The sequence below is a fragment of the Carassius gibelio genome, chromosome B22, assembly GCF_023724105.1.
Source record: "Carassius gibelio isolate Cgi1373 ecotype wild population from Czech Republic chromosome B22, carGib1.2-hapl.c, whole genome shotgun sequence".
Taxonomy (NCBI): Eukaryota; Metazoa; Chordata; class Actinopteri; order Cypriniformes; family Cyprinidae; genus Carassius; species Carassius gibelio.
Window position 1 is genome coordinate 7,896,552 of NC_068417.1, and position 27,182 is coordinate 7,923,733.

The window sequence follows — 27,182 nt, forward strand, 5'->3', positions numbered from 1 at the left end:
AAGTTGGTCGCCGACCCAGCACCACTGCACAAGATGACAGCCACAGGTGACCGTCCAGAGTTAAGTCAGGTCCCCACTGACCAGGTCCCCGTTGACCCTCCAGAGTCGAGTCAGGTTCCCGTCAACCCTCCAGAGTCGAGTCAGGTCCCCGTGGTCCCTCCAGAGTCAAGTCAGGTCCCCGTGGTCCCTCTAGAGTCGAGTCAGGTCCCCGTGACCCCGTTAAAACAGTGCTATTTGATCTCTCATTTCCTGTGTCCATTTGTGACAGAAGGACTCCATCATGCCCAGATCCAGCGGTGTGGGATTTAATATTCGTTCCCCAGCCACCATAGAGTAGTGGATGGTGAGACTTTCTAACTTAACCACCCTCCGGCAAAAGTGGAGTGAGGTGGGTGGCTTGGCGCAAATGTTCTGGACCATGGCTGTAGGAATGGGGTATAATGATGAGGCCTTGAAGGACTTATACAACGCCGGTCTGGATAACCCTGTTCTGGAATGGGACATGAAGGAGTTGGAGATCCTGGATTTTTGGGGGTTCACCATGTACCTACAACATCGGTCTCAGTATGACCCCCCAGCCACACCCATCTCTCCAGGTGTGATGGCCGACTCTAGACCTGTGTCTCCAGACAGGAGGACCGCCAGTCCAGCACCACTGCACAAGGTGGTCGCCAACCCAGCACCACTGCACAAGATGGCCGCCAGCCCAGAGCCACTGCACAAGGTGGCCGCCAGCCAAGCGCCACAGCACAAGTTGGTCGCCGAGCCAGCACCACTGCACAAGATGACAGCCACAGGTGACCGTCCAGAGTTAAGTCAGGTCCCCACTGACCAGGTCCCCGTGGACCCTTCACAGTCGAGTCAGGTCCCCGTGGTCCCTCCAGAGTCGAGTCAGGTCCCCCTGGTCCCTCCAGAGTCGAGTCAAGTCCCCCTGGTCCCTCCAGAGTCGAGTCAGGTCCCCATGACCCCATTAAAACAGTGCTATTGGATCTCTTGTTTCCTGTGTGCATTCGTGACAGAAGGGCTCCATCATGCCCAGATCCAGCGGTGTGGGATTTCATATCCGTTCCCCAGCCACCATAGAGTAGTGGATGGTGAGACTTTCTAACTTAACCACCCTCCGGCAAAAGTGGAGTGAGGTGGGTGGCTTGGCGCAAATGTTCTGGACCATGGCTGTAGGAATGGGGTATAATGATGAGGCCTTGAAGGACTTATTCAACACCGGTCTGGATAACCCTGTTCCGGAGTGGGACATGAAGGAGTTGGAGATCCTGGATTTTTGGGGTTCACCATGTACTTACAGAGTCGAGTCAGGTCCCCGTAGACCCTCCAGAGTCGAGTCAGGTCACCATTAAAACTCATGAGTCAAGCACTACCACAGTTAGACCTCAGGAGTCAAGTCAAGTCACCGTTGATCTTCCTGAGCAAAGTCAAGTCACCGTTGATCTACCTGAGCAAAGTCAAGTTACCGTTGATCTTCCTGAGCAAAGTCAAGTCACCGTTGATCTTCCTGAGTCAAGTCAAGTGACCGTTGAGTGTCCTGAACGAAGTCAAGCCACAGTTGATCTTCCTGAAGCCAGTCAAATCACCATAGATCTACCAGAACCTCTCCACATCTCTGCTGAACTACCAGAGCCTCTCCACGTCTCTGCTGAACTGCCAGAGCCTCTTCATGTCTCTGCTGAACTACCAGAGCCTTTTCACGTCTCTGCTGAATTTCCAGAGTCTCGTCACATCTCAGCCGAACTTCCTGAGCGCTCGACCTATCCTGTCATGGCCATGGAGACCATCCAGGAACTCACCACCTGCCCACACAGCAAAATCTCCAGTGTTAATTTAACACTCTGATTGTGGACTCATATAAACTCTGAAGCAGTGTTAAAAGTAACACCGAAGCAGAGTTGAAGTTAATGATATAATTAAAAAGTTAATGGAGTTATGATTGACCATTATTGAAGACACCTGATGTTAACAAGCAGACTCATCAAACGAGAAAATCACAATTTGTGTGTCACCATCATAGTGGTCAGCATTTGCTTTAGTTGGGATCTTGAACCTTCAGTTATTTACTTTAGACTTTGTGGGGCTGTAGTAATAGAATTATAACATACAGACCAGAGCAAAGGCAATCATGTGTGCTATTGATTGTGGTTTGAACTAATTGTCATGGAGTGACCTGAATGCGTGAGTTCAGGTTTCTTTAAAGTATACATAAATTAAGTGGAAAAAAAGATAGTAATCCAGCATTTTTGGCATGATATGACATGTTTTTAAAGGTAAATTCTACATAAAGAAAAAATTCTTTAGTTTAGACACGCAGATATCAAGAATCAGCGTGAGCATCACAACAACGGTGACCATCAAAAAAGCATGTTGTAGCCAATAAAAACACATCCATGGCTCCCATCATGCATTGCGGCATGAATAAATTATGAGCTGAACTGTCTTTTTAAATTTTTATTCTAACTAGATTTTATTTTTGCTGTTTTTATGTGAATTTTTAGTATCTAGTTTTGTGATGTTCAGAGGTGATCTGTTTATCTGGATATGCTTTTTGTCACCGTTGTTGAGATTCATACGCTGATTCTTGTTATCTGTGTGTGCCTAAAATAAAGACTCTTTAATAAATAAATAAAAAAATCAGAATCACTTGCAAGAGATGGCTACAAAATGCAGATGCTTTCATTGTGGAATCAAAGCCGTTACAATCAATAACGGAAGCTTTATTTAGAGAAAACACTGTAAATTAGTTCAGTAACTCAGTTCAAACAACAATTACATTAAAACATAATCATCACCACCCGATGACTTTTGCTCTTGGCTTGCCAAACAAATTTTAAGAGTAAAAAGCCACAAGCCAAGATCACAACTAAAGCAACACTGACCACTATAATGATGACACACAAATTGTGATTTTCTCGTTTGGTGATTCTGCTTGTTAACATCAGGTGTCTTCAATAATGGTCAATCATAACTCAATTAACTTCTTAATTATCTCATGAACTTCAACTCTACTTCAGTGTTACTTTTAACACTGCTTCAGAGTTTATATGAGTCCACACTCAAAGTGTTAAATTAACACTGGAGATTTTGCTGTGCAGTCATGGCCATGGAGACCATCTACCATCTCCTCAGGGCCACTTAGGCCACTCTTAACATGTTCATGTTCTCTATTTCAGGCTTACCTAACCAGACTTGCTCTCCTGTGCCATTGATCCCACTGTGGTGGTCTTCTGTGCCACCCTGGTGGGCTCCTGTCTCGACTGCATGGCTGTGGTGGTCTTCTGCGCCGGCCTGGTGGGCTTCTGTCTTGACTACACGGCTGTGGTGGTCTTCTGCGCTGCCCTGGTGGGCTTCTGTCTCGACCGCACAGCTGTGGTGGTCCTCTGCGCCGCCCTGGTGGGCTTCTGTCTTGACCGCACGGTTGTGGTGGTCTTCTGTGCCGCCCTGGTGGGCTTCTGTCTCATCTGCTCAGCTGTGGTGGTACTCTGCACTGCCCTGGTGGGCATCTGTCTTGTCTCCTCGGCTGTGGTGGCCATCTGCACCACCCTGGTGGGCCTCTGTCTTGACCACAGGGTGGTGGTTGTTTTCTGCACTGCCCTGGTGGGCGTCAGTCCCGTCTGCTCGGCTGTGGTGGGCTCCAGTTCCATCTGCGCCATCCCAGTGGGCTCCAGCTCCACCTGCTCCACCCTGGATTCCCTGTCGGCTCTTCCCTGGGCCCCTGAACTTTCCGTTCCCTCCTGGCCTCTTTGTTTTGTTTTTCTCTGTTTCCCTCTATGGACCTGGCCCTTTGTCCATCCCCCTGGTCCTCCACCGGTCCACCTCCCTCCTGGTCTCCTTGTGGTTGTTGTTTTGTTTTGTTTTTTCAAAAAAAAACTTTGTTCTTCCTGTCTCTTTTTCCCTCTATGGACCTGTCCCTCCGTCCCTCCACCTTATCCTCAAGTCAAGTCAAGTCACCTTTATTTATATAGTGCTTTAAACAAAATACATTTCGTCATAGCAACTGAACAACATTCATTAGGAAAACAGTGTGTCAATAATGCAAAATGATAGTTAAAGGCAGTTCATCATTGAATTCAGTGATGTCATCTCTGTTCAATTAAATAATGTCTGTGCATTTATTTGCAATCAAGTCAACGATATCCCTGTAGATAAAGTGACCCAAACTAAGCAAGCCAGAGGCGACAGCAGCAAGGAACCAAAACTCCATCGGTGACAGAATGGAGAAAAAAACCTTGGGAGAAACCAGGCTCAGTTGGGTGGCCAGTTCTCCTCTGACCAGACGAAACCAGCAGTTCAGTTCCAGGCTGCAGCAAAGTCAGATTATGCAGAAGAATCATCTGTTTGTCGTGGTCTTGTCCTGGTGGTCCTCTGAGACAAGGTCTTTACAGGGGATCTGTATCTGGGGCTCTAGTTGTCCTGGTCTCTGCTGTCTTTCAGGGCAATAAAGGTCCTTTCTAGGTGCTGATCCACCATCTGGTTTGGATACGTACTGGATCCAGGTGACTGCAGTGACCCTCTGATCTGGATACAGACTGGATCTGGTGGCTACGTTGACTTCGGAATAAGAGAGAAACAGACATATATTAGCGTAGATGCCATTCTTCTAATGATGTAGCAAGTACATAGGGTGTTATGGGAAGTGTTTCCGGTTCCGGTTTACCTAATTAATGCAGCCTAAAAATCCTTTAACGGATTTGGATATTAAAAGCATATTAGTATGTTATGTGTAAGCCAGGTTAAAGAGATGGGTCTTTAATCTAGATTTAAACTGCAAGAGTGTGTCTGCCTCCCGAACAATGTTAGGTAGGTTATTCCAGAGTTTAGGTGCCAAATAGTCCACCTCCCTCCTGGTCTCTGTGTTCCTTGGTTTGTTCTTGTATTCGGTGAAGCATCTGGTAGCTGCTCCTTAGAGGAGGGGGTAATGTCATAATGTCTGGTCTGTGTTTCCCTGGGTGTCCACTAGTGATATCACTTCTCCATACTCACCACACTGCAGGCACTACATTTCCCACAAGCCTTTGTCTCATTCATCACGTTTAATTGCACACCTGTTATTGCACTCAGCTGTCTTCACTTTCAGCGTCATCACCTGTCCATATATACCAGCCTGTCTCATTCTGTTTCATGGAGTCCTTGTTTTCCATCACCCTGCTTTCTCATGTTCCCTGTGTTTTTCTTGGTTCTTGGTTTTTGGTTCTTGTTTCTTGTGTTGGACTGCTTTTATGGTTTTTGACCTCCTGCCTTTTTTGGAATTGATTTTGGATTACCCCATTAAAACACTGCTATTGGACCTCTCGTTTCCTGTGTGCATTCGTGACAGATGCACAAGTGACAAATTAGTGCTGAAAAGCATGGACACTGTTAATTTTGCACCTGAACTTATTGAAAATGTATTTGTAGAAGTTTCCCCTTCATATACAAAATTTATGGGAGGAGAATATTCAAATTAATTACGCAATGAGATTTACTAACTTCCGTGTTCGTTAAATTACTGGTATCAGAACTGTTATTTAAACTTGTTATTTAACGACCCCCCCCCCCTCGAAAAGCATGTCTTAAACTATTTTGTGCTTGCAATGGCTGCAATTGTTGTTGCTAGGAAGAGGCATGGCAGAACAGAGAGCATGTGGTAGAAGGGAGAGTATTTTTTCCACATTCATTAATTTATTTGAAATGCAAGAAGAACACAAAAATATTGTTTGCCATACCATGTTAACAAGAAACTTTGTGCATTTTATTGCTATTCTGCCGTTCTATGGTGTTGACTGCTAGTGACGTCGCAGGTAGTGGAGAGTGCAGGTGGCGACTGCAAGTTATATTGTAATCCTTTTTATGTTTTTACCTGTCTACTGTTGTAAAATGTTCAGAGATTCAATTAATTATAATAATAGATGGCAAGGGACATCACTTAGGCATGGCAAAGCAAGTTTATTTATACAGTATAGCACATTTCGTACAATGGTAATTCCAGTGATGTAAGAACCTGAAAGTCATACTAAAGTAAAGTACAGATATCGTAGAAGAAAATTACTTTGGTAGAAGTTGAAGTCACAGTTTGGAATATTGCTATCTGCAATGGTTTCATCTTCACTTCCTTCCCCTAAACTGTTTGCATCTTTGGATGCTAACAGTGCTACTGATACTTTCTGCTCCACTCTTACATATTGTTTAGACACTATTTGCCCCTTATCTTCCAGGCCAGCCCGTAATACCCCTTCTGCCCCTTGGTTATCTGATGTTCTACGCGAACACCGTTCTAAGCTTAGCAAGTCCAAAAATACTACTGATCTTATTGTGTATCAGTCACTCCTATCTTCTTTCTCTGCTAATGTCTCCTCTGCTAAAAGGACATACTACCATAACAAAATTAACAATTCATCTAACTCTCGCATGCTTTTTAAAACATTTTCCTCACTTCTTTGTCCTCCTCCTCCTCCTCCTGCTTCATCTCTAATAGCTGACGACTTTGCAACATTTTTCATTAATAAAATTAAACACATTAGTGCACAATTTTCCACACCACAATCAGTCAAGCTCATATCACCAGCAAACTTACACTCATTTACATCCTTCTCTTCACTCTCTCAGGCAGAAGTGTCAAAACTCATCATTTCTAATCATCCTACAACTTGCCCACTTGATCCTATTCCATCTCATCTCCTTCAAGCCATTTCTCCTGAAGTTGTACCTGCACTCACTCACATCATCAACACTTCCCTCCACACTGGAGTTTTTCCCTCATCATTTAGACAGGCACGTATAACTCCACTACTTAAGAAACCCAACCTCAACCCATCTCTTTTAGAGAACTACAGACCAGTTTCCCTTCTTCCTTTTATTGCAAAAACACTTGAATGAGCTGTGTTCAAACAAGTCCCTACATTTCTCACACACAACAATCTCCTTGACAGCAACCAATCTGGCTTCAGAAGTGGAAATTCAACTGAGACGGCCTTGCTCTCAGTTGTTGAAGCTCTAAGACTGGCAAGAGCAGAATCCAAATCTTCAGTACTTATACTGCTTGATCTGTCCGCTGCTTTTGACACGGTTAACCACCAGATCCTCCTATCAACGCTACTGGCGAAAGGCATCTCAGGAACAACACTTCAATGGTTTGAGTCTTACCTATCAGATAGGTCCTTCAAAGTATCTTGGAGAGGTGAGGTGTCCAAGTCTCAACATCTAACTACTGGGGTGCCTCAGGGATCAGGTCTTGGACCACTTCTCTTCTCTGTCTACATGGCATCATTAGGTTCTGTCATTCAGAAACATGGCTTTTCATACCACTGCTATGCTGATGACACTCAACTCTACCTCTCATTCCATCCTGATGATCCGGCGGTAGCTATTCGCATCTCAGCTTGTCTAACTGACATTTCTTCCTGGATGATGGACCATCACCTTCAACTCAACCTTGCCAAGACAGAACTGCTTGTGATTCCAGCAAACCCATCATTCCATTACAATTTCACCATCAAGTTAGGCACATCAACCATAACTCCTTCAAAAACAGCTAGAAGCCTTGGAGTTATGATTGATGATCAGCTGACTTTCTCAGACCACATTGCTAAAACTGTCAGATCCTGCAGATTTGCTTTATTCAACATCAAGAAGATCAAGCCCTTTCTTTCGGAACATGCTGCACAACTCCTTGTTCAAGCTCTTGTTCTGTTCAGACTGGACTATTGCAATGCTCTCTTGGCAGGTCTTCCAGCCAATTCTATCAAACCTTTACAATTAATTCAGAACGCGGCAGCAAGATTAATTTTTAATGAGCCAAAAAGTATACACGTCACACCTCTGTTTATCAATTTGCACTGGCTTCCAATAGCTGCTCGCATCAAATTCAAGGCATTGATGTTTGCCTACAAAACTACCACTGGCTCTGCACCCATTTACCAAAATTCGTTACTTCAGACTTATGTGCCCTCTAGAAGCTTGCGTTCTGCAAGTGAACGTCGCTTGATTGTGCCATCCCAAAGAAGCACAAAGTCACTTTTACGGACTTTTAAATTAAATGTTCCCTTCTGGTGGAATGAACTCCCCAACTCAATCCGAGCAGCTGAGTCCTTAGCCATCTTCAAGAATCGGCTTAAAACGCATCTCTTCCATCTTTATTTGACCCTCTAACTTTAACACTCACTATTCTAATTCTATTCTTTAAAAAATCTAACTACCTTTCTAATCTTTTTGTATTCTATTTTCTTTTCATTTATTATGCAATTGTATATGTATGTGTGTGTGTATGTGTAAAGACCTCTATCTAGCTTGCTCTATTCTTTTATTTTTTTATTCTATCTGTTTTCTTTTTATTTATTATATTAGTTAAAATCCCATGCTACGTGTACTGTATTAACCTAACTGAGACTTGTTATAGCACTTATATATCATTGCTCTTTTTGTTGTTTTTGATTACTTCCACTGTCTTCATCTGTAAGTCGCTTTGGATAAAAGCGTCTGCTAAATGAATAAATGTAAATGTAAATGTACTTGAGTACAAGTCTTAAAGTATGTGATATTTATTGTACTTAAGTCCAAAAAGTATTTATTTTTATCTTAAATGTACTTTAGTATTGAAAGAAAAAGTACAAGCAAATGCAAAATGGAAAAGAAGCTAAAATTCATACACAGCTTGAGTAGCAAGATTGTGTTCAGTTACAATTATTACTTCCATTATTATTTTTGGGTAAGAATAAGAAGCACTTCTTCCAGTACTTAGTGTCTTTCATTCCAACATAAGAAAACATTTCTGGAATCTGCATCTGAAAGAGCATGCATTTACACAGTTTATGTATCTCAGAGGGGATATGGATGCATTTAAACTGCAGATACAGATGTACAGTATTGTTCAAAATAATAGCAGTACAATGTGACTAACCAGAATAATCAAGGTTTTTCGTATATTTTTTTATTGCTACGTGGCAAACAAGTTACCAGTAGGTTCAGTAGATTCTCAGAAAACAAATGAGACCCAGCATTCATGATTTGCACGCTCTTAAGGCTGTGCAATTGGGCAATTAGTTGAATTAGTTGAAAGGGGTGTGTTCAAAAAAATAGCAGTGTGGCATTCAATCACTGAGGTCATCAATTTTGTGAAGAAACAGGTGTGAATCAGGTGGCCCCTATTTAAGGATGAAGCCAACACTTGTTGAACATTGCATTTGAAAGCTGAGGAAAATGGGTCGTTCAAGACATTGTTCAGAAGAACAGCGTACTTTGATTAAAAAGTTGATTAGAGAGGGGAAAACCTATAAAGAGGTGCAAAAAATGATAGGCTGTTCAGCTAAAATGATCTCCAATGCCTTAAAATGGAGAGCAAAACCAGAGAGACGTGGAAGAAAACGGAAGACAACCATCAAAATGGTTAGAAGAATAACCAGAATGGCAAAGGCTCAGCCAATGATCACCTCCAGGATGATCAAAGACAGTCTGGAGTTACCTGTAAGTACTGTGACAGTTAGAAGACGTCTGTGTGAAGCTAATCTATTTTCAAGAATCCCCCGCAAAGTCCCTCTGTTAAAAAAAAGGCATGTGCAGAAGAGGTTACAATTTGCCAAAGAACACATCAACTGGCCTAAAGAGAAATGGAGGAACATTTTGTGGACTGATGAGAGTAAAATTGTTCTTTTTGGGTCCAAGGGCCACAGGCAGTTTGTGAGACGACCCCCAAACTCTGAATTCAAGCCACAGTACACAGTGAAGACAGTGAAGCATGGAGGTGCAAGCATCATGATATGGGCATGTTTCTCCTACTATGGTGTTGGGCCTATTTATCGCATACCAGGGATCATGGATCAGTTTGCATATGTTAAAATACTTGAAGAGGTCATGTTGCCCTATGCTGAAGAGGACATGCCCTTGAAATGGTTGTTTCAACAAGACAATGACCCAAAACACACTAGTAAACGGGCAAAGTCTTGGTTCCAAACCAACAAAATTAATGTTATGGAGTGGCCAGCCCAATCTCCAGACCTTAATCCAATTGAGAACTTGTGGGGTGATATCAAAAATGCTGTTTCTGAAGCAAAACCAAGAAATGTGAATGAATTGTGGAATGTTGTTAAAGAATCATGGAGTGGAATAACAGCTGAGAGGTGCCACAAGTTGGTTGACTCCATGCCACACAGATGTCAAGCAGTTTTAAAAAACTGTGGTCATACAACTAAATATTAGTTTAGTGATTCACAGGATTGCTAAATCCCAGAAAAAAAAAATGTTTGTACAAAATAGTTTTGAGTTTGTACAGTCAAAGGTAGACACTGCTATTTTTTTGAACACACCCCTTTCAACTAATTGCCCAATTGCACAGCCTTAAGAGCGTGCATATCATGAATGCTGGGTCTTGTTTGTTTTCTGACAATCTACTGAACCTACTGGTAACTTGTTTGCCACGTAGCAATAAAAAATATACTAAAAACCTTGATTATTCTGGTTAGTCACATTGTACTGCTATTATTTTGAACAATACTGTATAAATGGGCCTTATGTTTTAAAATAATTGAAATTATTTTGAAATAATTTAAAACTTGAAAAAATACTCAAAATGTGAAATTAAAACCACCAGTAGGTGACAACAAGTGAATGTCAATGAGTGAGTCATTGATATTCATCCGATTCATTCAAACGGCTGATTCATTCAATAAGTAAACACCGTCCATTGCTCTTAGACGCAAAACAGTGCTGTGATCTGATTGGAACTATTTTCGTTGACAAAATTAAGAAAAAAAAGCAATATTATGTCTAAATAATAAGTCATTTATTTCTTTACTGAACTTGCATAAAGTTATGATTTAAGGTGTTCATGCATCTTGCAGAAAAATGGTACCCATTGTGTGTTAACTAGGCCTAGGCTACATGAAATTATATAAATATAAAAAGCATACAGAAGGATTTTTGCCATCTACAATGTAGAATGCCTGGAATTTTGGGTTTTAATAAACCAATAAATCAATGTGTGGTCAATGATATTTGGTAGCACATCATTACAACAACACTTACCATATTATCAAACATGGCTGTATCGCACACCCCTGACTCGACTTGAGTGGGAAATTAAATTATCTGCAGTTGTGCACAGTGCGCACTTGTTTGCACATGTAAACAAGTAAAAGTACTTTGAGTACTTTGTACTTCTTACTTAAGTACTGTTTTAACACCAGTACTTTTACTTGTAATTGAGTATTATTACAGCAATGTAACAGTACTTGTACTCAAGTAAAAATGTTCAGTACTCTTTCCACCACTGATATAGAGATACAGAGAAAATGCATGAAGTGACCAGGTGTAAACAGGCCCTCAATATTTTTAGTCTGAGGCACAATAATATTATCAGAGCTGCTGGCAAACCATGTAGATATTTAATTACCACATTAAGCTCATTTAATTGGTGTCAGCAGACTTTGGCATACTACGCAATGAGCTATTGTGGCATTAAAAGATAATGCCACATAACTATTTATGTAAATTAGAGATTATTCTTGAACTATTTTTTTTTATTTGTGTTTGTTTCCTCTCTTTTAAAAATACATTCTTATATTTGGTTTCTTTTCACTGAAGATTTTTTTGCCTAGCCTATATATTAATGATACGGCAAGTAAATGTAGGAAAGTAATATGTGGATGAAATTCCTGAATATATTAAGAGACAAAAATGGGAATAGAACTTGTGAATGAGTAAAAACAGTTTACAGTTAATTAACTTAAAAGTTATATTACCAAATGGGTATATAGATAAGCATAAATACTTAAAATATGTGAATAAGTATAAAGGTGTACAAAGTGATTTATTTGATTTTGACAGATCTGCTCCTCTTACTGTACAGCGATCACAATCAGACCTTCAGTGAATCTCCTCCCACAACTATCACACCTTCAGTGAAGCTCCTCCCACGACAATCACACCTTCAGTGAAGCTCCTCCCACGACAATCACACCTTCAGTGAAGCTCCTCCCACAACTATCACACCTTCAGTGAAGCTCCTCCCACAACAATCACACCTTCAGTGAAGCTCCTCCCACTGCATTTCAGCAATAAATGCTGGAATATTCCCATAAGTCTACAAGTGAAGACGAGCATCAAAGCATCAGGAAGAAGTGAAATCTGCAGAGACAGAGTTTATTGAAGAACAGAGAGATCAAGAACACTGCAGAATGAACCAGACTGAAAAACAAACAGGTTGGTGTTTATTCTTGATTCTTCAGTGATGATGAACATTAAGGTTATATAGAGCTGTGCAATAATATAGTTGAAGCATCAAATTATAACTTTCTATAAACTTCTGGAGTTGATTTAATATATTTAATAGTTCTCACTATAGATAACATAATTCAACGTAATAATAGAAAGATCAATGTACCTCAATCATGGAAAGTTTCAGGGACATGTAATTTATAAAATGTATCATTTTGATTAAAGATTTGTAGAGCAATCACTTATGTCCTTTCACATTTCTCTGCGATGTACCTAGATATTAAACATTTTAGTTTAATTTCAGAGTTGATTGAAGAAAAAGAGAATGAGGAAATTAATGAAGAGGAGCAGAAGCATCATGTCAAAACTGGAGAAAACTTTTTGAGTCGCTCTCAAACCAAACAGAAAGATTTAAAGAAGAGAAGAGACGAGAAATCTTTCACCTGCACTCAGTGTGGAAAGAGTTTGAGAAGCAAACATAGTCTTGAGATGCACACGAGGATCCACACTGGAGAGAAACCATACAGATGTGATCAGTGCGGGAAGAGTTTCACACAATCAACATACCTAAAGATACACATGAACATCCACACTTTAGAAAAACTGTACCCATGTGATCAATGTGGAAAAACATTTTTGAGGGCTTCAAACCTGAAGCAGCACCTGAAAGTTCATTCAAAGGAGAAACCACATTCATGTTCTTTGTGTGGAAAGAGTTTTTCACATCTGCAGAGTTTAAAAGTACATCAGAAGATACACACTGGTGTGAGAGAATATATGTGTTTTGAGTGTGAGAAGATTTTTATTAGAGCTGAAAGTTTGAAACAGCACGAGAGGATCCACACTGGAGAGAAACCTTACAAGTGTTCACACTGTGACAAGAGATGCAGTCAGTTAGGAGAGCTGAAATCACATGAGAGGATCCACACTGGAGAGAAACCTTACATGTGTTCACACTGTGACAAGAGATTCAGTCAATCCGAACATCTGAAAACACATAAGAGGATCCACACTGGAGAGAAACCTTACAAGTGTTCACACTGTGACAAGAGATTCAGTCAGTTAGGATCCCTGAAATCACATGAGAGGATTCACACTGTAGAGAAACCTTACAAGTGTTCACACTGTGACAAGAGATTCAGTCAGTCAGGATCCCTGAAATCACATGAGTGGATTCACACTGGAGAGAAACCGTATCACTGCATTGTATGTGGGAAGAGTTTCAGTAAATCTTCTAATCTATACAGACATACAAATAACTTTCACAGCAAGTAGATCACCTTAATATCCAGCAGTTTCAGCCGTGTCCTCACCAAACATGTCAAAAAGTCAGGCGTTGGTATGTTCCCTGACTCACTGTAATTTGGGACAGTGATCACTCGAATTCCAGTGACATTATCACATACAACGTAAACAGACAACATAGTAGAATGGCAACAAACAACATACCGATCTCTTTTTGAGATTTATTTTTAATTCTCTTTAAACACATCATTCTGTTACTGTTAATATGTGTGTAAATCAATTTTAATGAGCAACAACAAGCAACATGAACTATGTACTATTTTACAACAGACAAATTATATTGTTGTTGTTGTTTTTATTGGACAGCAAGTAGTCTTGTAACTTCACATATTTTGAGCATCGTTAGGATATATAAACAATTTGACTTAGACTTGATTTCTTATTTAGACTTTATAACTTTATGCATCTTATAGCCTTTTACAAGTCAATATTTTATTTCATTGAAATTTTAAAATGAGACTCTAAAAGGATTTGTTATCCTGTGGTGGACATAAGTATTATGGCCTTCATCTTTCATTCCCGTTGATATAAATGTATGTTTTATAAAAAAAAATAAAAAAATAAAAAAAAATACTGGAAGCCACCTGGGGCCCATTCTTCGTACAGTACGTCATTTATTACATCTAAGATTATCTGAAAGACGCCAGATCTTCTAATGGTGATAACTGATCTCTGGCTAATTTTCTTCTTCAAACTATTTTGAGGATTTGTTTAAAATATCAGGATTAATTTGTCTACGATTACTGCACGTTCTCGTATTCCCTGAAAATTGACAAATTAATGGAAACTGCTAAGCAAACAAAACGACACAAATGCAATAAAATATAAATTAAATGTGCACTGTTTTTAATTTATTTGCATTTTTACAAAAAAATGTACATCCCTTTTATTCATATTCACGAAGTTTTCATTTGTACAGGCTTTACATTTGTATTTCAAAGTTGTAATCAGCAATTCATTTAATATTATCTTTGAAGCAGATTTGTTATGTGACAGCATTAATTAAAGAGTCAAAATCATGTTATCTGTATCTCCTGGGACATATTTTAAATATCAATTCTACTTAAAAGATGCAATCTAATTATGTTTACATGAAATAGCCTGCTCCTGAGCAGGTTTAAGCTTACGGACCTGTCACTATGACAGTAACTCCAGGTTACTGAAGAACCAAACAATCCAAGATCATGCCAAATCATCAACAATCAAATCCAACGTCCTGACTGAGTTAGCAACATACAGAGAATGGACCCCAGAGAATGAGAAATTCATTAAATTTGGCTTGTTTCTAAGAATAGTGTGTTGTCTATATATACCTCGTTTTGTGAAGTTTGGATTTGAGATTTTCCTTAGTTGTCAGTTATAATCATCAACATTAAAAGAAATAAACATTTGAAACAAATCAGTCTCTGTGTAATGAATGAATATAATATACAAGTTTCCCTTTTTGAATGAAAGTAGTGAAATAAATACACTTTTTGATTATATTTTAATTATATGGCCAGCACCTGTACATGAGAAGTAAAAGTAAAAGTAGATGCAAAATGGAAAAGGAGAAAATAAATAAAAATGGTTATTCGCCATTTAAGTGGCAAGATTGTGTTAAGTTTTATCTCCTTCTTGCATTTTGTATATTTGGGCAATTCATATAATGTAACTTGAAGTCCTTTAAGTCCTGTAAGTTCAGCTGGGGCCTCCATGGATCGTACTTGTTTGTTCGGCACATCCCACAAATGCTCAATTGAATTAAGATCTGGGAAACTTATGTCGTTGTGCTCTTCAAACCATTCCAGAACAATTTTTGCTTTTTTGCCATGGCGCATTATTCTGGTGAAAGAGGCCACAGCCACAGGGAAATACCATTTCCATGAAAAGACCTAGATGGTCTGCAACAATGCTTAGGTAGGTGGTACGTGTCAAAGTGGCATCCAGTTCATGGTGTGTGTGTGTGTGTACCTGTTTTTTCTATTCTTCAACCACACAGAATTATTTAGTGAAGCTCCACCCACAACAATCACACCTTCAGTGAAGCTCCTCCCACTGCAATTCAGCAATAAATGCTGGAAAATAACTCATCAGTCTACAAGATGAGCATCAGAACATTAGGAAAATGTGAAATATGCAGAGACAGAGTTTACTGAAGAACAGAAAGAACATGAGAGATCCAGAACCCTGCAGAATGAAACTCACCGAAGAATGAACAGGTTGGTGTTTACTCTTGATCTTATATCAGTGAGGCTCAAGAACAATAAGAAAATAATGCTTCCAGGAGTTTTAATTTCTGTTGCAGCAGGAAATATTGTAAAAGCTGTACAATAATTTGGGAAAGGCAAGTGTATTTACATAGCACATTTCATTCAAGTGCCTTGCATATAAGTTATAATATTCAGAAATTGTTTTTATTTAAAACAGTTAAGAATAAAATACAGTTCACTCAGTTTGGACGTAACACAGTACTCATTCAGTAAACGCACAGCTAAACAGAGGTATTTTTGGCATAGATTTAAATGTGGATAAGGTTTTAGCACATCTGATCTCTCCTGGAAGCTGGTTTCAGCTGCAAGTGGCATAATAGCTAAAAGCGAAAAAAGTGAACCCTTGGTATTTTTGACTGATGCAGAGTGGTCCGTTAGGCTTATATTCAGTGAGCATATCTGCAAGTTAGTTCAAGTTTATTTATTTGTATAGCGCTTTTTACAAAACAAATCGTTACAAAGCAACTTTACAGAAAATTATGTTTCTACAATATTTAGTAGTAGCTAGTAGTTTGTGCACATTTGACAGGATTTTAGAAAAAATTAAAATAATAATAATAATACAAGACGTAGTCAGCTAGACAATGAACTATCAATATTATTAATTAAGTTATTGTATGATTCAGTCACACATTTAGCAATAATTGTTAGTTCTGTTTGTTGATTCAGGGTTAGCATCATCTGAGGTCCTCTGAGGGTCAGCATCATCTCTTCTCAGGTGTTCTGGGAAGAGATGCACTGCAGTTTATCTTTGGGTGCGATGGATGAAACTGAAGTGTTAGATGCTGTAGAATCTACATTCGCTATTGTATTTCTAATGTTATCTATTTTATCAGTGAAGAAATTCATAAAGTCATTACTATTTAACGTTGGTGGAATATTTGAATCAGGTGGCATATGGTAATTTGTTAACTTAGCCACTGTGCTAAATAAAAACCTTGGATTGTTTTGGTTATTTTCTATGAGTTTGTGTATATGGTCTGCCCTAGCAGTTTTTAGAGCCTGTCTATAGCTGGACATACTGTTTTTCCATGCAATTCTAAAAACTTCTAAGTTAGTTTTTCTCCATTTGCGTTCAAAACTACGAGTTACTTTCTTGAGAGAGTGAGTATTACTGTTATACCATGGTACAGTACGTTTTTCTCTAACCTTTTGCAATTTGATCGGGGCAACAGCTTCTAATGTATTAGAGAAAATAGTGCCGATGTTGTCAGTAATTTCGTCTAATTCATGTGTATTTTTGGGTACAAATAGCAGTTGAGATAGATCAGGCAGGTTATTTGCGAATCTTTCTTTGGTGGCTGGAACAATAGTTCTGCCCAGACGGTAACGCTGAGACATATAGTTAATATCAGTGATATGCAGCATGCACAATACAAGGAAATGGTCTGTAATATCATCACTTTGAGGTACAATATCTATAGCAGTAAGATCGATTCCATGCGATATAATTAAGTCTAGTGTATGATTAAAACGATGAGTGGGCCCGGTGACATTTTGCTTGACTCCAAAGGAGTTTATTAGGTCAGTAAACGCAACTCCTAATGTATCATTTGCATTATCAACGTGAATATTAAAATCTCCCATGATTAGCGCCTTATCAACTGTAACTAGAAGGTCTGAGAGGAACTCTGCAAATTCTTTTAGGAATTCTGTATACAGCCCTGGTGGACTATACACAGTAGCCAGAGCAAGAGATACATTTGATTTCTTTTGCATGTCTGACAGAGTAACATTTAGCAGAAGTATTTCAAAAGAGTTAAACCTGTATCGTGTTTTCTGGGTAACATTGAGAATATCACTATATATTGTTGCAACACCCCCGCCACGACCAGTCTGACGGGGCTCATGCTTATAACAGTAGTTTCGTGGAGTAGAATCATTTGGTTTTAGCCAGGTTTCAGTCAAGCAGAGTAAATCAAAACTATTATCTGTGATCATTTCATTTACAATAACTGCTTTTGGTGTGATATTTATGAGCCCAAACTTTAAAAATTGTTTTTGTTCATTTACTTTACATTTTTCTGGTTTAATTACGATAAGATTTTTTCTAGATCCTACATTATATTTATATTTTGACTTCACTATTCGGGGAACAGACACAGTCTTAATAGTTTTTACAGCGCAAGTACTTTTATCATTTAAGCGGGTGGAACAAAACTCATCATAATGGTTATTTGAGAATTGTCTTACTAGTCACATGGAGCGAAGTGTCCTGGAGATGTTGTCAGAGAGAAGCTCCGCTCCGACTCTGCTGGGGTGTAATCCATCAGCGCGAAACAGTCTAGGACGCTCCCAGAAAAGATTCCAGTTATTAACAAATAGCAGTTTCTGTTCTTTACACCATGACAACAACCATTCATTTAAAGCAACAAGTCTACTGAACCTTTCGTGTCCTCGTCGATACGTGGGCAGTGGTCCTGACATGATGATCATCGCCGCGGGCGTCGTGCTGCGAACCGTCTCGATCAGGCTGCTGAAGTCCCTCTTCAGCGTCTCCGTCTGCCGCAGCGTGGTGTCGTTAACCCCGGCATGAAGCATGACCGCTCTGGGGCTCTCGTCGGCCTTCAGGATTGCGGGTATCTGCGCAGAAACATCGAGAACACGAGCACCAGGCAAACAATGAGTGTGCACTTTACCTTCGGCTAACGTAGCACTTACGTGTCGGACGATGGAGTCTCCGATGATCACAGCGTCGCGTCCTGTCTCGCGGAGGGGAGCGAAGCGGTTCTGGATGGAGATCTCGAAGGCAGGAGGGGGAGAAGTCGTTTTCGTCCTCCGCTGTGGATGCACCCAGGGTCCGTGGTGTCCCGGCGTCGCAGTGAAGGACAATTGGGGAGATCGCGTCCTGGGTGCACCTGGCCTTTGCGGGGAAACACACGGAGTAGACGTGGTGGGACTGTTAACAGCACGCTGTATACTTACCCCGGACATGTGAGCGTCAGCCCGGGATGATTCCAGCGCGGCTCTCCGCTCTCTCAGCTGGGCCTGCTTCTGTTCCAGGTCGCGAATCTGCTTCCCCACGGCCTAGAGCTCGAGCACAGAGTGGAGACATTCATCCGCCATTAAAGCAAGTAACAGTGAGTACAGCAGTGGTAATGTGTGTGAATAGAGTATTAGCAATGTAAGCGCAGTTAGCAGCAACCACGCTGGCTGATGCTAACTGGCTAAAAGCTAATAGCGGACCCGGGAGATCAAATTAAAACTAGTGATAGCGAGGCGCTCTGATTGTTTTTGTTGTAGAATACAATAGAGGATATATTCACACGTTATATAAACAGAAACGATGATGTATAAAATTGATTTTTAACTTAAAAATAGTCAATGAAAAGAATATAGTGACGGAGCTCAAACGCAGTACAGCCGTCAACAACAAACAGGAAGTGACGTCACAAACCAAAAAGGAGTGAGGCCCTAAGCCATTAAATGATTTATAAACAAGTAATTATACTTTAAAATCAACCCTGAATGTAACTGGAAACCAAAGACCTGAGGATTGGTGTGATATGCTCCGATTTTTTGGTTCAAGCCAGCAGCATTTGGTATGAGCTGCAGTTTTTGAGAAAGCAGAGCAGTATAGTAGTCCACCCTATTTGAGATAAAAGCATGAATGCGAGTACCTTGACTTGACTGGAAACAAAACATCTAATTTTTGCAATGTTTTTTAAGTTAATTTACTGCTAGAAATTGATGGTGGTCAGATAAGTACAATTTGAACATCCACTAATGCAAAAAAGTTTTCTAGTCTGTGCAAAATAATTTTGTGGTCAGTGGTGTCGAACGCAGTGCTAAGATCCAATAGCACTAATAGAGAGATGCAACCACGATCAGATGATAAGATCATTTGTAACTTTAAGGAGAGCAGTCTCAGTACTATGATACGGTCTAAATCCTGACTGGAAATCCTCACAGATGCCATTTTTCTATAATAAGGAACATAATTGTAAAGATACTACCTTTTCTAATATCTTTGAAAAAAAAATGGAGATTCGAGCTCTCCGGTATGCAATTAACTAATTTTTTGGGGCCAAGTTGTGTTTTTTAAAGAAATGCTTAATAACAGCCAGTTTGAAGGTTTTGGGGACATATCCTAATGACAATGAGGAATTAATAATAGTCAGAAGATGATCTATGACTTCTGTAAGCAGCTCTTTTAGGAGCTTAGATTGAATAGGGTCTAACATAATATGTTACCTACCCTCTTAAAATACATTTTGTCATTGTCTATCGACCCCCGGGACCAATCTGAAAATTTCTTGATGAATTAGATGTGTTTCTCTCAACCTTTTCTGAGGATGGTACTCCCCTAGTTATGCTTGGAGATTTCAACATCCACCTAGATAAAGTTCTGCTGACTTCCACACTCTGCTTGCCTCTTTTGGTCTCAACTGAGTGTCAACTACTGCTACTCACAAATCAGGCAAACAACTAGACCTTATTTACACGACACTGCTCTACTGATCATGTACTGGCTGCTCCACTGTACACCTCAGATCCCTTCCTCCTCACTCTTAACCTCAACATGGTCCCTGACACATCACTTACCCCTCCACATGTCATCTTTCGACGTAACCTATGCTCACTCTCACCCTTCCGGCTATCTGCAATTATTTCATCTTCTCTTCCTTCCCCTAAACTGTTAGCATCTTTTGATGCTTACAGTGCTACTGAGGCTTTCTGCTCCACTCTTACACCTTGTTTAGACACTGTTTGTCCCTTGTCTTCCAGGCCAGCCCATATGACCCCTTCTGCCCCTTGGTAATCTGATGTTCTACGCGAACACCGTTCTAAGCTTAGAGCTGATGAAAGGGTGTAATGCAAATTCAAAAATACCGACCTTAATGTGTATCAGTCAGTCCTCTCTTCCTTCTCTGCTAATGTCTCCACTGCTAAAAGACATAATACCATAACCAAATAAACAATTCGTCTAACTCTTGCATGCTTTTTAAAACATTTTCCTCACTTCTTTGTCCTCCTCCTCCCCCTCCTGCTTCATCTCTAATAGCTGACGACTTTGCCACGTTTTTCATCATTAAAATGAAAAACATCAGTGCACAATTTTCCACACCACAAATCTCACCAAACAAATCTCACCGCTTGATCCTATTCCATCTCATCTCCTTCAAGCCATTTCTCCTGCAGTTGTACCTGCACTCACTCACATCATTAACATTTCCCTTCCCACACTGGTGTTTTTCCCTCTTTATTTAGGCAGGGTCGTACAACTCAACTAATTAAGAAACCCACCCTCAACCCATATCTTTTAGAGAACCAAAAACCAGTTTTCCTTCTTCATTGCATTGCAAAAACACTTGAACAAGCTGTGTTCAAACAAGTCTCTGCCTTTCTCACACAGAACAACCTCCTTGACCGCAACCAATCTGGCTTCAGAAGTGAACATTCAACTGAGACAGCCTTGCTCTCAGTTGTTGAAGCACTAAGACTGGCAAGAGCGGAATCCAAATCTTCAGTACTTATCCTGCTTGATCTGTCCCCTGCTTTTGACACAGTTAACCACCAGATCCTCCTGTCAACCCTACTGGCAAAGGGTATCTCAGGATCCATACTTCAGTGGTTTGAGTCTTACCTATCAGATAGGTCCTTCAAAGTATCTTGGAGAGGTGAGGTGTCCAAGTCTCAACATCTAACTACTGGGGTGCCTCAGGGATCAGTTCTTGGACCACTTCTCTTCTCTGTCTACATGGCATCATTAGGTTCTGTCATTCAGAAACATGGCTTTTCATACCACTGCTATGCTGATGACACTCAACTCTACCTCTCATTCCATCCTGATGATCCGGCGGTAGCTATTCGCATCTCAGCTTGTCTAACTGACATTTCTTCCTGGATGATGGACCATCACCTTCAACTCAACCTTGCCAAGACAGAACTGCTTGTGATTCCAGCAAACCCATTATTCCATCACAATTTCACCATCAAGTTAGGCACATCAACCATAACTCCTTCAAAAACAGCTAGAAGCCTTGGAGTTATGATTGATGATCAGCTGACTTTCTCAGACCACATTAGCCGTGTTTCCACTATCGAGCTAAGACCGGGCGTGCTAGTGCGTGCCAGGGCCAGTCGCGTTTCCACTGTCACTTCCGGGGCTTGATCGTGCCTCGCCGGGGCTCCCTCGGGGCCAACGGCCAGGGTTTTTTGGCCCGACGAAAACCTTGGGCCAAAGCGGGCCAGCTGGGGCTAGAGGAGGGGTTATGAACAAAGGCGGAGTTTCTCAGCGCCCGGAGAGCGTCAGCGCGGATCATTTCAGAAAGATTACAGCTTTAACACCAGTATTAAAGACGTTTTAAAATAAGTTGAGCTCAAAACTCACTCTTAGTTAGCAGCAAGTGTTTGAAATAACTTGATCCGATGTGGATTATAATCACTAAACAAGGCAGAAATATTTATAAGGGATGTAAAAGACTATGCACGCTAAACATTAGTAAACATGGTAAATATGACCGCTTGGATAAATCAGACGTCAGCTTCTTATTCTCTATCACAATTGTGTATTTATTAAGTAACATTTTATCTGTCGTCTCGTTTCGTGAGTTTAGCTCCACGTTGCATATCATCAAAATATAATAATGGTTTTTGTTCGGGAGCTTTTATAAAAATAGCGAGTCTGCACTGCGGATCATTTCAGAAAGATAACAGCTTTAACACCAGCATTAAACACTTTTTAAAATAAGTTGAGCTAAAAACTCACTCTTAGATAGCAGCGAGTGTTTGAAATACCTTGATCCGATGTGGATTATAATCACTAAACAAGGCAGATATATTTATAAGCGATGTAAAAGAATATGCACGCTAAACATTAACTCTACCATAGTAAACATGGTAAATATGACCCCTTGGATAAATCAGACGTCAACTTCTTATTCTCTATAACAATTGTGTATTTATTGAGTAACATTTTATCTGTCGTCTCGTTTCGTGAGTTTAGCTCCACGTTGCACATCATCAAAATATAATAATGATTTTTGTTTGGGAGCTTTTATAAAAATAGAGAGTCTGCGCTGAGGATCATTTCAGAAAGATAACAGCTTTTCCACCAGCATTAAACACTTTTTTTTTTAAATAAGTCGAGCTCAAAACTCTCTTTCAGTCGGCAGCGAGTGTTTGAGATTATAAATCACCATACAAGGCAGAAATATTTATAAGCGATGAAAAAGATATGCACACTAAACATATAAACATGGTAAAATATGACCGCTTGAAGAAATCAGACGTCAGCTCCGTATTCTCTATCACAATCGTGTATTTATTTAGTAACTTATATTATCTGTCACAAGCCTCGTCTGGAGAGTTTATCTCACGTTGCCTATCATAAAAGAATATAGCCTAATAATGTTTTTTTGTTCGGGAGCTTTTATAAAAATAGAGATATTATCATTCATTCTAAATATGATGGCTACTGTGGCTAATAAACAGAAACAGACTCGACTGAATAAGCAGGCTATTTTCATGAGCGTTAAAAATAAATAAATAAAATAGAAATAAGTGTATTTATGTGTGATTAATTTTGAGTCCTGATAAATTAAATCAATATGATCAATGTATCACTTATTCTATAGTTAAAACATCTATGCTTTTGAATTTGAATATATTACAAAGCATGCAAACAAACGGCCGCTTTTATCATGTTCGTTTTGTGATTGCGCATGTTCCAGTGATTTATTTCTTATTAGTTTTCTGATAACTTCTCTTTGTTGGTGAAATTTTGAGGTTGCATGACGTTGTTCTGAGAGGCGTGTAAAGGGCGTGTTTTAGTGACATGCAGCGGTGCTTCAAGCTCCACGATGGAAAGCCTGCGCTATTCTGGCCTCGGTGCTACTGGCCCGAGGCTATGAGCCCCTGCTAAAACTGTCCGGTCCTGCAGATTTTCTTTATTGAACATTTAGAAGATCAGCCCCCTTTTTTTTTCAGAACATGCTGCACAACTTTTGTCATTTGATTTTGTTATGTGACACCAGCAAGTCTGAAGCTGATTTTACATTCATTCATTCATTTAGTTTCTTTTGTAGGCTATTATTTACCTGAATACTGCTGTTAGACATTACTGAAAATCTTGCATGTTATATCAATTGTATATTTGTTACATTTTTTATTTTTATTTTTTTGTGTGTGCTTTGTTTCTGTTTTCCTGTTATATTATTTTCTTACATAAATGTTATTTAAAGGCGCAATATGTAATTTTTCTGCTTTAAAAATAGCAGAAATCACTATATGTATGTTATATATATATTTTAGTTGTGTACTTACATCATCCCGACAGTTTCCACGAACTTTCAAATCCGGAGAAAATTATAGTTTAATTAGAAGACATGGCACGTTTCTTTATTTCCGTTTTGTCACCCGTCTATGGCGTCATATAAACTTTGACCCCTCTAGTTTATCTAACTTCCTGCGGAACCGCCAAATACAAAGGCGAACAGAAACAAAGACGAGACGAAGAAGAAAAAGTAGTAGCCTTTATCGAGACTATTATATTTTATATTTATATTGTTTATATTCGTGTTTAAACCTCAATCAATAACTTAGTTATGGATCATGATTATGCTTTGCCTGCACGTTCTGTGAAGCGCAAACGCACGGGTGAAATAAATGACCCGAGACGGTTTTGGGACAAGAGAAGCAACAAGACACGGGTAAATATTGGAGTTGCATTTCCAAGATAGAGAGAGCTTCGTGACAAGCTGAAACTACAGAGAGATGCCGAACTCGCTTGCATTCTGATAAACAGGTATGCATCCATTCAGCTAACTTTATCTATCCGTATATTTTGTGAAACGATGATTTCTTGTGTAAAACGCAGACGCACTAGCTCTCATGTAAATATACATTTGATCTAGCTGAATAAAGTAGCTTCAAATGCAGTTCTCTAACTTGTTCGATATCATAGTATAACGTAATTATAATTATTAACGAAAGGCGACCGTTTTTTAACATATATTACTACTAGCTAGATGGGATATTGACTTGATATGGGTCTCATAATTCATATAGACGGTTTCAACGGGCGCACGTGCCTGGACCTAAGTTAACTTCCGGTCTGTGTTGTGTATATCGGTCTGGCTGCAGTGCCTTCTACAAACGCAGTTAAAGTTAAGGTGGTGAGTAGACTGAAGTTGGGCTCAGGTGGTTGTGCTGTGGGATGTGTTTCCCATACATTTATTTATTCTTGGAGACTCGCCACCATAGTGCGAACTACGGGGGAGCTAGGGGGAGCTCGGCTCCCCTTAATAAGACATGGGCTCCCCTGAAAACGAGAAATCTGAAATTTTGGGGGGTCTCAAAAAATACTGACAATGTGAATATTTTTAAGTGCAATTTCAGTTTTGTAATGTGATTATGATGGCAAAAATATTATTCATTCATGCATGACGGCGATTAAAACCTAATTAACTTCAATAAAGATTAAAGACGTCACAGCATCAAGGTGTGGGGGTGCTGCGCAGCAAATTCCATGTTAGTATGTCATAGGTTCGTAGAAAAAAATAAACGTTGGAGGCCATTTATCGTGCGCAAAGTCCTTCCATTATGCAGTTATAGCATCATAGCCAGGGCAAAAGAAAACAAGGTAGTTCAATTAATTTTGGTATTATTAAGAAATTGTGTAGTGATAACGCACGACTGATTCACCTGCTGCAAGCACTGGTAAACCTCAAGCCAAGCCCACTGTGAAAACGCATGAAGCTGAAGAAAAGTAATCTCTGGGATCCTAACCCCTCTTGCTTCGAGTCCTCTCTCGCGTTAAACTGGAACAGCCAGCAGTGGAGAGACTGGAAGAGCCAATATACATGGCTGTGTGTTAAGGATGGAAGCTTGGGGTGTATCACTTTGTAACGCGTTGTGTCAGGAGGGGGAAAAAATATGGATAGCTCACAAAGTTATTAGGCCAGACAAAACTCACGGAGGCGATTGACATTTAACAACGACTCGTTTCATTTCTCCAATCGAACTCGGCAATTGTCTGTCCCATGTTCCACCGTCCACAGCGTAACCAAAACAAAACAAACAAGATTAAAACAAAATTATTTCCAAACAGAGATTACCCGCATACATGGGGGATTCGAGTCGCGCGTGTATACATTATCATACAGAGTGCATACCGTTTTACAGGGAGCGCGCAGCTCTTAAAGGGGCCACATTTTTTTCCACTCGTTACAACTTGTAAGGACGCAAAAAACCTTCTTCTGTCTGAAAAGGTACCTGGCACGCACTTGTCTGAGGAGTGGATTAATGATTAATGCTCAGAACCAGTCGCGAAAAATTATATATAAATACAGGGACAGCATTGCACACAAGATGGCCATTGAAGTGGCATTGACTAAGCAAATCTGATAAGTGATTCTGGCAAATAAAGTAATTGAGGTGAATTCTAAATTAACGGAGGAGAGCGCAACATCATTCAAGGCTGTCTTCCTGACCTATCAATTTGTGTCGATAAAGTATAATAGTGCATATTGTAGCTGTTATGTATCTTTGTAAGTCATTATATGTCCTTTTTTGAGGCACTCGTGTCGATAATGTATAATAGTGCATACATTTGTAGCTGTTGTAAGTCCTTATTTGAGGCATGCGCATGTGCACGACCTCCACCCCCCCCCCCCCCCCCCCAAAAAAAGAAGTGGGCTCCCCCAAAGGACACGGTATAGTTCGAACACTGCTCGCCACAATTTTAAAACTGATCTTTTTTCAAAAAGGCTTCATTGAGTAACGTTACGTACTGCACGTTAAATAATAATAATTCCTTACATTTATATGTTTAAATATCAAAGCGAGGCACAGGTGTTTTTATATCGCTGTATTTCTGAAGGAAGACTTGCATGTTATATGCCTGATAGCAGCGTATGAGCGTACCAGCTCTGCTTCGTTTACAGCTGTTACTTGGGAAACCTCTATTTCTCGCACTTTTATAATGAATTTGCATTTTCATTAAGTCCGCCTGATCCACGCAGCAAACATTTTGTTTGTTATCAAAAAATATCTACTCTAGAGGGACTTGGCTGTTGTTATTGATTCTATTTGGAAGTCTACTGGAAGTTAAGTTAGGTCCACAAAAGCGCTCATGCGCAGTAACGTTTGTTTATGTTGTTGCCGTTGAAACCGTCTATATCTCTCCGTTCGAAAAGACGTGATTGTCAAAATACTAAGTTAGAATGAGTGAGGAATGACAGGGAGTGAGAGCGTGTGTTCCAATGAACAACAACTCCCATGAGCCTTACGCTCTTTCCCGACGTCATCAAAGTACGTCTTATGTTATTATTTTGATTGAGTGACCCCTGGTGACCAAAAATTCCATACTACACGTTTAATGAAATGCCTCTAATAATGCCTTTACAGTGGTACATTTCTTTTTAATTTACCCCACACTGACTGTCTGCCTGCATCAGTAACTGCTTTACTTTATGTTTGTTTGATATG

The 27,182-nt window shown here is 39.9% G+C and overlaps 1 protein-coding gene and 1 long non-coding RNA gene across 5 annotated transcripts in view; one reads left to right on the forward strand and one right to left on the reverse strand.

The window, feature by feature from the left end:
• Window positions 1-13,434, reverse strand: part of LOC127987819 (uncharacterized) — a 107,692-nt gene extending 94,258 nt beyond the window's left edge. Inside the window, exon 1 of the long non-coding RNA XR_008161437.1 lies at window positions 13,301-13,434. This is a non-coding gene — a long non-coding RNA (uncharacterized LOC127987819). The remainder of the gene's footprint in view (window positions 1-13,300) is intronic.
• LOC127987708 (zinc finger protein 271) overlaps window positions 1-27,182 on the forward strand; it is a 392,063-nt gene that overhangs the window by 85,049 nt on the left and 279,832 nt on the right. Inside the window, exon 3 of one of the 4 annotated variants that reach the window (XM_052590092.1) lies at window positions 12,497-14,100. The exons of the other annotated variants lie outside the window; for them this stretch is intronic. Within the exon in view, the coding sequence (XP_052446052.1) occupies window positions 12,497-13,467 (971 nt within the window). The 3' untranslated portion in view covers window positions 13,468-14,100. Of the gene's footprint in view, window positions 1-12,496; window positions 14,101-27,182 lie in introns of those variants that run through there. 4 annotated transcript variants of the gene reach the window in all.